The 10847-nt window shown below is 36.7% G+C and overlaps 1 protein-coding gene across 1 annotated transcript in view; it reads left to right on the forward strand.

Moving 5' to 3' along the window:
• Positions 1-7653, forward strand: part of LOC101796480 (dihydropyrimidinase) — a 32730-nt gene extending 25077 nt beyond the window's left edge. Inside the window, exons 9-11 of the mRNA XM_027452586.3 lie at positions 3074-3281; positions 5933-6038; positions 7520-7653. Of these exons, the coding sequence (XP_027308387.3) occupies positions 3074-3281; positions 5933-6007 (283 nt within the window). The 3' untranslated portion in view covers positions 6008-6038; positions 7520-7653. The remainder of the gene's footprint in view (positions 1-3073; positions 3282-5932; positions 6039-7519) is intronic.
• The last annotated feature ends 3194 nt before the right edge of the window (positions 7654-10847 follow it).

A 10847-nucleotide genomic window follows, 5' to 3' on the forward strand; every position in this document is an offset into this window, starting at 1 on the left:
AATGCAAGATTACCAGTCACTGAATTATCACGCACACAAAATTTGATAATTGATCTTTGACTATAAAATAATTGCTTCTTGCCTGCAAATAGTTAAATAGTTGGACAGAAGCACTGGATTTAAAAAAAAAAAAAAAAGAAAGAAAAAAAAAAAAGGACAATCTCAGAAGCATGTCTTCTTTTGTACTAGGGTAATATCAATTTTTTTATTGATAGTCTGAAATCTCTTTGCCAGACAGGTGTATCAAAAGCAGCTGAAGTGAATTAAATGAAAACACTGAGATAAGTAGGAACAAAACAGAGCCTGATGTCTCTGCAATATCCTCCTCATATAGAATTTTCTTTCAAATATTCAAGTTATCATTCTGATCTGTTTCCATTTGAGGAAGGGCTGTTTGGAACAAGAGTCTCTGTAGTTTATCATGAGAATCAGAGGATTTTAGGAAATATATCAAAAAAAATGTCATTCGGGTTTTTGAAACCTGGAGTCAGAATCTGCTTTCTCATGTTAAGTAACCCATTATGTCAGACATCACTTAGGATGTTAGAGGCAACTCTTATGTTCTGCCTCACTATGGTGTCAGTCTTACTTTCCCAGATTATAAATAGTTGCTAGCATTCTTGCCATTAGTTGAGGGTCAATAGTATTCAAACTTTCAGAGCAAACACTGGACTTTCACTAAGCTTCCCAGCAAGCTGCCTGTTACTGAAATGGCTGATAGAGCAGTAAACAGTGTGTGGCATAAGGTTGTTGAGTTGTGAGCTCCAGACCCAAGCATACTGTCTTTGTTTTAATTCTTTTAATTCTCACTTCCTTGTTGATACTTTCCCTGCCATTGATAATGTTAAATAAAATTGCTAAAAACCCAAATGCAGATTAGTTTTGGTGAGCTTCATCAGGGAGACTGCACTTCACCTTCAGAAAGAGCAGCAAGATCTAAGCCTTTGTTCAACAGAAGAGTTATAGATGGGTTCTATACAAGTTGGTTGTTGAGACAAGCAATGGGAAATCTCTTTTATCATATTGCAGGGCTTACCTGTAAATATGGATGTCTCTTTTAAATGCATTAGCTTCCATTAGTTTTGTATGTTTTTGTGAAGGATATACTTACCTCTGAGGCATGTTTACCACCAGTGATCCTACTATAGCACATTTAAACAGCTCACGTGTTGAGCTGAAGAATCTTGCTTATTTTTCTATACATTTGCTCAAAGTACTTTTTCCATTTTCCTTTTTGCATCCCAGTGCTTGTGTGCAAATAGATATGATGTATACCCAGAGAATGCTCATGTTAATTATATTACAGTTGTTCTTACTTACTGTTCTAGCAATTGGACCCATAAGTGTAATGCAATAAGCTGGAGAAATATGTTCACCAGCTCTTTGCAGAGCTAATATAACACCCATGGATAAACTTGTTCAACAGTATTCATAGGACTAGTGAATACAAGAGAGGTCTGACTTCCCTTGCTCACTCTTTCCACTGTGACTCTACAAGACGTTGCTGATACTGGAAAGCAGGCAGGCATAAGTTTTCTGTCCAAGTTGTTCTGAAAAGAGAAGTTTTTATTCCTATGGGCAGATTGGCCATAGAGAACATTTTTAGATATACAGCATTTGAAGTTAGTTGCCAGTGAGATTTAAATGTACTTAACTTAAATTTAAATTTGCCTTAGTTTAACGTAATGATATGAAAGGCAAAATATATATCTTTCCAATAATTATAACTAATCACTTGAAATATTTGATACTTGGTTACCTTTGAAAATGGTGTACTTCAAGAAAGATAAAGATTTTGCTGTTTTTTTTTTTTTTTTTTCATTTTAATAAAGATGTTAATTAAAGTTTTTAATAATTCTTATCCAAATAGATCAATATTTTATTATCCAATAGATCAATATAGATCAAAAAATAGATCAAAATAGATCAAAATTCATATTAGTTTTTACTTTGAAATTTCTTTTTCTAAAGATGTAATCACTGAAATAATGTTAGCACTATACATTAATGATAGTTTTTTTACCATGTGCATATATTCCTATTCTGGAAAATACTGACTGCTCACAAAAAAAAAAAAATAAAAAAAAAAAAAAAATCCTTCCTTTCAGAAGTTACAGATAGAAATAGAAATACAAACTTTCCAAATTAAAATAAATAAATAAATTAGAAATAGGAAGCTAATGAAATTAATTAAATTTAGATACACATTTTAGATACGGTACATAGTAAGTAGCTCAGTAGGGAAAATAGTAAAGGAAGTATATGCAGTCTGCACTTCCAAATGCTAATGTCAGTTCTAGTATTAATTGCCTGTAATGTAGCCAGTTAGGGTTGGAGAAATTTGCCAGAAAAATGGTGAACATAAAGAATGAGATCTATGCATAAACAAAGAAATGATACCATAGCTCAAATTAATACTGTTGAGGTCTAAAACTATAATTTCCCTAGTACTCTTGGAAAGTATGGAGGAGTGTGATGTTGTCATTATTATTTGACAGCATAGAGATATTTGGGCTCTCAGTCACTGGATCAGTCCAACTCACTTTAAAAGTTACCAAAATTCATTACAATCTATCAACTTTCCAGTGAAATACTCTTTGTCTTGTTTATGAGTTACAATCTTTGAAACACTGCAACCATGCTTTCCAAACTTGAAATTGCAGGTAACTCTAGCTAAAGGGTTAGAGATTTTTCTGGGCTTATTGTACATAGATATTTGCTTGACAAGGCAGAAAAAAATCATTTTATTCAAATAAATATTATAACCTGATTATTTTTTTTTTTTTGCTAGTCTTTTTGTAGTGAAAATTTTTTGTTTCAAGGCTACAAAGTTCTGTCCTTTTGACTCTCTCTTCATTCTTCTGAAATGCAATTACTGTTCAATGAAATGTTAATGCTCTATTCTATTTTTACAGCTGTTCCATGATGTACTCTACAATGTCATAGTTTAATAATGCTGCTAAATTTTCTTCCTCTATCAATTTCTTAAAATTTCATAATGAAGTACAATGTGAAGATTGTAGTAATTTCCTTTTTGTTTTTTGGTTTTTGTTTTGTTTTTTTGTAAACACAGGACAATATCTGCAAAGACTCATCACCAGGCCAATGACTTCAATATATTTGAAGGAATGGTCTGCCATGGAGTCTGTGTTGCGACAGTTTCAAGAGGCAAAGTGGTTTATGAAGGCGGAGTTGTCAAAGTCACAGCAGGAGAAGGCAAATACGTCTCCCGTCCACCATTCTCTCCATATGTCTACAAACGAGTCAGGCAGCGGGAGAAGGTTAATTAAACTAATAAATCTCTGTAATGCTTTCTAGAACATGAGGATAACTAGCTCTTGGGAACAGAGGTTTGGGGATTCAATGGTAATTTCCCTTACTAATCAAAATCTGCCAAGGTGGGAGGAAATGAAACTAAGGGGACTCAATTTTTATTGCTCTTCATATTACAGAGAAATATCATAGACTAGTTCCTGCTCTCAGGGTATCTGGTACAGCTTGTAGACAAAGTCTGGGTACTTTTAAAAATAAGTCCCACTTGCAATAACATTGGACAAAATATTTTGCTCATGGGTAATCTGACTACCTGCTAGATTTAATCACTGATTTCACTGCAAATCAGAGAGGCTCAGCATCATGCTCAGGGATAAAACTTAAACTGGAGGAAGAGATCAATAGTTTTCTAACTCTTCCATGGGGCAGATATTTAGAGCTAAACCCTGTAGAATGCTGAACATTTGGCTGTGTTCCAGCAACAATGTGTTAAAAGCTGAACACGTGCAAAGTGCTGGACCAAGTTTGCTGTTCAATCTCTTTTTGAAGAGAAATTTTGCAAAAGACATGCAGATTGAATTTCCAGTGCCTATTTGCCATGCGAATAATATTTTTGAGGCCTTATTGTTGCTTATTATGGGTAGGATTTTCCAAAGCACACAGACAAAATCTGAAAGTCACAACTTGAATCAGTAGAATTCACTGCAGGATCTAAAAGTTGAATTAGACAAGCATTCATGTGAGATCTGGCTCTTTAAGATACTTCTAAGATAATACTGTGCATTACATCCCTTTGTTGTCTTGTTGGACTACAAAAGACATGTTGAAATGGCTGAGGCTTTCCTCCAAAGACAGCACTTTCCCAGTAGCTGGTGGGGGCTGTCTGCAAGACGATAGGCATAATGCTCTTCAGTGGATAGGCAGGGAAGTCTGTTCATGAGCATGCAGTTTTTCCCTGGGAACTTAGAACAGAAAACAGATGATTGAATATTTGGGCTTTCCAAGCATAAAAGAATACATTTTTGTACCAGTACTAATCAGTGTAAGTTAGATAAATTGGAGGCATTTTCACTTGCATTTGGTCAGCATCTGACTATATTGATTATACATTAACTTTTATTTTGAAACCAAATTTCTCATTTAAATCTGTCACACCTTTTCAGTGTGAATGAAGGTTCATGTTTGTGGGAGAAATGAAAGGGAAAGAAAATCCTGGACTTTCCAGGCCTACTGCATGAGTGAACCAGTACCCCAAACTGTGAATTTTTCTGGAGAAAAGATCTTCCCTTTCCATGAGACATTTGGTTGAATTGAAACAATTGCTCCAAAGGCCATACAATTCCATGGCCAGCTTCATATAAGATTATCACAAGCTAAACAGGGAGAACTCTTCATCTACAGTAGAATTATTCTGCATTTTTAATCTGGATAGATTCTTGTTGTTATATTCCTCTCACCCGTTGGGTCTGTCTTCAGTGGGATCTGTCATACACAAAGTTCAATGTGACTGTGAATCTGTTTAATCCACCAGACATTAAAAATGTTTGGTACTTTGTTGATGAGGGCTGCTTATTATTATTGCACTTTCTTTGTTGTGCAATGTTGGTCCCTTTAACTTTAAATGCAAAATAAATGCCATGTAAGGGTAACAGAAGCTAGCTATTGAAACCAGATTTGTACTGGCATTACATCAGCAAAAAGTTAGGACATTCCTTTTCATGTAAGAGAAAATGATGCAGTTCTTAAATGATAATTAGGTTCTTCCCCAAGCATAGCTAAGTTGTGACTCCAGACCCTGGCATCTCTGCTGAGGCATCATATCCCATGCAAGAAGATTAGTACCAAAACTAAACTAAAATTTAAGATGAGTTTGGCAATCATAGAATTCTAAAAGACTTCAGTGAATGTTGTCATTTCTATTTCTGATAAAAGCTAGGGAGAATTTTTCCATAACCAAAACATCAAGTGCAAAATGTTTTCAGAAGTGACTTTTCAACCAGCTCAACCTCCTGTAGTCAGCAGCTGGGATGGTGGATGGAAGATAGGAGTGGCTTTGTTTCATTGATGTTCATTTAACTCTCTTATCTGTACTAAGAGCATCACTGAGAAATATGATTACCTTAATGAAGAACAGGCTTAGAGTGTGAATGGGCAGTGAGTCAGCTATTCTGGAGAGCTTGCTCTGTACCTCTTCCCCCTGGGATACCCTGATGAGTAGCCAAATTAATATATATATACATATATATGGAAAGAAGCAAATACTGCAGATAAGTGTTTTTGTTTTGTTTTATTTTGTTTTAATATATTTATGTGGTGTAATCTCTGGGATTTTGCTGCTCCAAGAAGTGTTTGAATGAAGGGAGGCAGAAGCATCAACAGTATGAGGTGAAACATGGTCTGTTACTTGTTAGAAAAATGGTTTTAGAGTTCTTTTGTTACAGTGATGAACAGACTGAACCACCTGCCTCCTGATGAAAGCTGAGAACTGAACATTTTAGTTTGAGTGTAAGGAACATTTTCAAAAGAAAATTTTGATGGAATCGTTGGGTAGCATAACATTCAAAGCTGGGTTATATCAGGATTGCTATTTTTATTGTGTAGAGTTAGCAATTGCAAGAAGACAATATAATACTGAAAGGTTTGAAATGCTTCATTGCAGGTCTGTCAGCCGGTTCCTGTTAAGAGAGCACCATATACAGGTCTGGTCTCAGTTACACCCATCGCACCAAAATAATAGCTGTGTTCCCAAGGTTTGGTTCTTGCAGGTAACTGTCTATTTTGATTAGTGAAAACTACTTAATGCTTCTCTGAAATTTCAAGAAAAGTGCAGCAGGCCTTCTGACATGTGACAGGCTTGTCTGAAATGAGCCCTCTCATAAAAATGAGTGGCAGCTCAGGTATAGAAAGCCTCTTTCCAACTGGAACCCCATATAAAACTTTCCACTGAGAGCACAAATGAATTTTAACTGTGAAACTGAGAAACGGGTATGAAGGCCCACAGAAAAGCTGAGCTCAGTTAGGCCATCCTTTCTGAAGCAGCAGGAGTAAAAGTACAAGCCTTAGGCTTACAATTTTACAGAAAAGCCAGAAAGAGTTTGATGTAAAAAATTATATTCTCTAGTGTTCCTTTCTTACAGACAATAAATCTCCATCAATTGAGCTGTTTGGGGTAAGCTGAGAGATTGGTATTGCAAGGACAACATCTGTCTTCATGCAGTAGAGGTGCTGCAGTCAAAGCCAGCTGTGATCTGATGGATGGCTGAGCTGCTATAAGGCTCAGAGCTGGTAACAGTGCAGTAACACCCAGCATCACCCCCTCCCTCTTCACCAGTGTCCACAGTGCACAGCCTGGTTATTGACATTCCCTCAAATCTGTAAACCCGGGTGCTTGGTTGATCCTTCTCTGAGTTGATTTACTTGATAACCCAAGAGAAAACAATTAACTTCCTTTTTCTGGGTTAGATTTCTGTTGGCATAGTGAACTGAACTGTCTCGTAGAAAAACCTAGCAAGGACCAGTGCTGAGCAACTCATGGGTGGCAAAAAGCAGCTAGTGAGAAGGGCTGGGCAACAGCATCTCACTCTTTAACTGTTTACAAGCTGCAGAAATTCCTCAGGAAAAAATAAAACAGACAGGTATGACCTTCAGAAAGCACAACTGGGGCATGATACTGCTGTATGTCAACTGCAGCTGAAATATTCTTCTGCTACAGTAAGGGGGTTGATTATATGGGTCGGGGGTATGGTGAGTGGCAGTAAGCATGACAAAATCCGGGCTGAATTTTTGTGTGTATATAAATACCAACAGTGAGATCAGCTAGCTTGAGAAATAAATTCCCAGTAGATGGATGTAAAGCTCCAGTTCTCACCTCACATAAAATGGGTCTGTTCTTGGTCTGTTCTTAATTAATGAGGACAGGAACAAATCTGCAGTGCTGGGAGGGTGAAATTAGCTTTTCCACATTTCATTGTATTATTATTTTAAAGCTCCCTCACAGGGAAATTCATCTAGAGCATCAGTAGCAGCAACAGAGTGCAGCGTGCTATTTGTTTTCCTCTGTCATAAGGGAGAAAGCTTTTGTAATAGAGAGGACTAAAGGCTAAAGCTGCAATAGAGTGAGGGAGAAATAATCATTCTTTCTAGCTCCTAGCACTCTTTCTCTATTATTACCTCTCTGAGTGACAAATTGCAAAGCAGAGATTTTCTTTTGAAAGATTATATCATATTGTCTTTTTCTTCTCTGTAGATAAAAGCAAATGAAAATGACCCTGCTGTCCTCACCAAAGCAATGCATGCTGGTTCCAACAGTCAGCTCACAATCAACTTCACAAGAGCCAGCATGAAACATCAGTAACCAATAAACATACTGGGCTTCCTGCATGAATGTTGTCTTGCAATTTCTCTTTAAAAGAAACTTTATTATTGGAGCTGGGAAACTCTTTATAGAAAATGGCATAAAATTAAAATAATAATTACAGTTATAATGTGGCAGCATGTCTGTAGGTTCTTAAAACTGTGTAGATTTGGGGGCAGTTCTTCTTAATATTTGTCTTTAGACGGCATCAGTTAACTTATAAAATAAAAGCAATGAGCAGTGTCCTTTAAATATATTGCTGACATTTTTGCTTTGTTAGCTCACAGGACATGAATGTTAATTCTGTAATTCATGTATTAGGAAGATCTCTGGATTTAGAGATGCAGAGAATTCTCATACCAGATACTGGATTTGATTTTTCTTTTCTGCATTCTGGAAGGGATCAGGTACAGTAAAATGTTGATTCAGGGAAACCGTCACTCTTTCAGATCTCCTGTTACATCTCCCTGCCCCTGTCTTTAAAGGAGTTCTGAATACTGCCAACTACACAGCCAAGTGTTTATTATTATGGTCGTTTACTTTGTTATACCTATGGAAATCTAGGCTAACCACACTGGTGAACTCATGTTCTGGCTTTATGGAGGCGTCTCACATTCATAAGTTAAAGGTTTATGAAGTGAGGTTACCATGGCCAGAAAATAATGCATTTTGATTGATTTATTTATTTTTATTGAAAATGTGAGTTAATTCCCAATGTAAACCATACTTTGTGGGTGTCTGTTTTCTTTTTATTTCTTTTTTTCTTTTATTTTTTTTTTCCCTAGGGTAGGATTCTTGATGGAAAAAAAAAATAATTTATCTTCTTAACCTGCATGTTACCATGTCTAGACAGGTTTTGAAACCTCGAATTCTGTTTAAAGTTGCACTTTCACATGCAAGAGCCCGTATTTTTAAGCAGCTGTCCCTGGGAAATATTTAAGAGAGAAATAGGGTGAACAGAAAAACATCTGTACAGGGATTTTATTGTTCCATATGTAGAAGTGTTATCCCTAGGTTCATGCCTAGGACCACAGCACTATACTGTACTTCTGTGTAACCCATAAGGTAAACAGGCACAGAAGGAAATTCATCTTTGTAAGACATACACAGAAAGCATATGATAATTACTGTTATTTTTTTAATTTGGCAGTGGAAGGCAGACTTGTAGTTCTTTCTAGATCTATAGGCATGCAATGATGTATGAACTTGAAGAAGAAACAAACTCCTACTATAGCTCAGTACTTCTTGTTCCTCTAAATAGCAAAAGAGACTTTTATTTGTATGATGATGGAGGATAATTGTGGAGATGATCAGGAAGAGCTACCACAGGTTCCCAATTCTTTGGGGTGACAGAACAGCAGAACTGGGCATGCAACACAATCACAATGACTGTTACATGCAGTGGGGTTCACTGCTTGGTGTAGACTTCTGCAGTGTAATGGCTTTTGTCCGAGTTTGTTGTCTAGACTCTCTTTGTAATCAACAAAGAGAACAAAGTGTTGCACTACTCATCCCTGCAGCAAGATCTAAAACAGACTAGAGGAACCTGTTCAGAGTTGTTCTCCTTTGGGACGAGATGAGTAGTTTTCTTGCAATGCCAATTTGTCTCCACTGATTACAAAGAGGATACAGCATGAGTGATCTGCAGATGTCTACCCTGCAGCTGCCTTTCACTCACCTCATCTTTGCCTCTCAGAACTGAAACTTTCTGGTAAGAAGGATGCCTGGCATATGTTTTGTTTCATCAAGAGTGAATTTGAGAAGAGGAAAGGGGAAAAATCAGGTAGGAGAAAAAATACATTTCTACTTCTAATGGTAATTTAAATGTGTATGAAGTCTTTCATCTGAGTCTTCAGTGTTTAACAATTATTAGAGCCTTGCAATTGCATGGTATACCTATGAGACAAATAAATATAATAATTGCCCACTGATGAGAACTATGCATGCTCAAAGCTCTGAAATCACTCAGGAAGTTGAAAATGTGTAGTTGCCTGTTGTTTTAACATCCAGTGTTGGCTTAAGTGTGTTGCTCAAGGCAACAATGACTCAATTATCACAGAAATGAAACCCGGGAGTAAAGGCTGCCAGCCCTTTGGATACTGTGGATGTGCCCAGGACTTTTAAATGTCCTTTGGCTCTTGGGACTTCTACTGAGATGAAAGTGATACAAAAAACTGCAAATCATTACAGCCCAAAGGAACAAAGGTAGTGATTTTTCTAAAAACGGATGTTTTCACAGTATGATAGCAGCAAGTAGTTTTATGAGTTATATAAACACCCACTATGTAAACTGAGCTTTCTAAATCATGAAAGTATATTAACCATGGAACAAGTACATTATCTATTAAGGTTTCCTACACATTTTTATTAGATAAGAAATGAGGAAGCTTCTCCCTGTACCATTAGCAAAGAGTTGTTATTTTCTGCTCTGTGTCATGGTTTATACTCCTTATAGGGAGAATCCTTTGGATTGTGTTCTTAACAAATGCCTACTATTCAAATACAATGACTGCTTTAATTATTGTTCAGGTGTGGAAAAATATACTGGTGCAATGTGTACTGAACTTATACCAAAGCATCTGTTTTATCTACACATCCTTGAGCACAAAAAGTTACTGATGCCAGTCAGGTTTGTGAAATGCATGAGTATTTATTTTCAGATGGCACATGCTGGCCCTAGTACATGAATTCTGCCATTTGCCATAAGATGCCTAGTAATAGCCCTTGAGAAAAAATGTGATGTCAGAAAAATTTCAGTTGTGCTATCCAGACACTACTACCAAAGTTAAGACTGTCACACTTCAAATCCCTGCAGTCTTTGTTCTTCTTCCACACATGATGGGCACACTATAATGGTGGGATCTTCACTGGGATATAATTTTGGAATTCCCAGGTCTGTATCCCAAGACACCAGCAATGGTTGACAGCAGAGCCAGAATAGTAGAACTTTTTTTTTTCCTGGTAGGTATCAAGTTAATTTGGGATGAAATATGATTACTAAACACATTTATGTCAGCACAGTTCCTTAACTGAAGCAGTAGAAGGAGTACTGAATAGTTTCTCAGTCCTGCCTCAGTTTCTGTATCCTCTCAAGACTTCTGAATTTGTCCTACAACCCCATCTCAGCTATCACTTGCAAATTACATTTGCACAAAATTGTGCTGGGTCTGTGCTGTAACTGTTCTCCTAAGACTGCACCACAGTGGCTTGGAGAGCTGGT

Source organism: Anas platyrhynchos, chromosome W (assembly GCF_047663525.1).
Source record: "Anas platyrhynchos isolate ZD024472 breed Pekin duck chromosome W, IASCAAS_PekinDuck_T2T, whole genome shotgun sequence".
Taxonomy (NCBI): domain Eukaryota; kingdom Metazoa; phylum Chordata; class Aves; order Anseriformes; family Anatidae; genus Anas; species Anas platyrhynchos.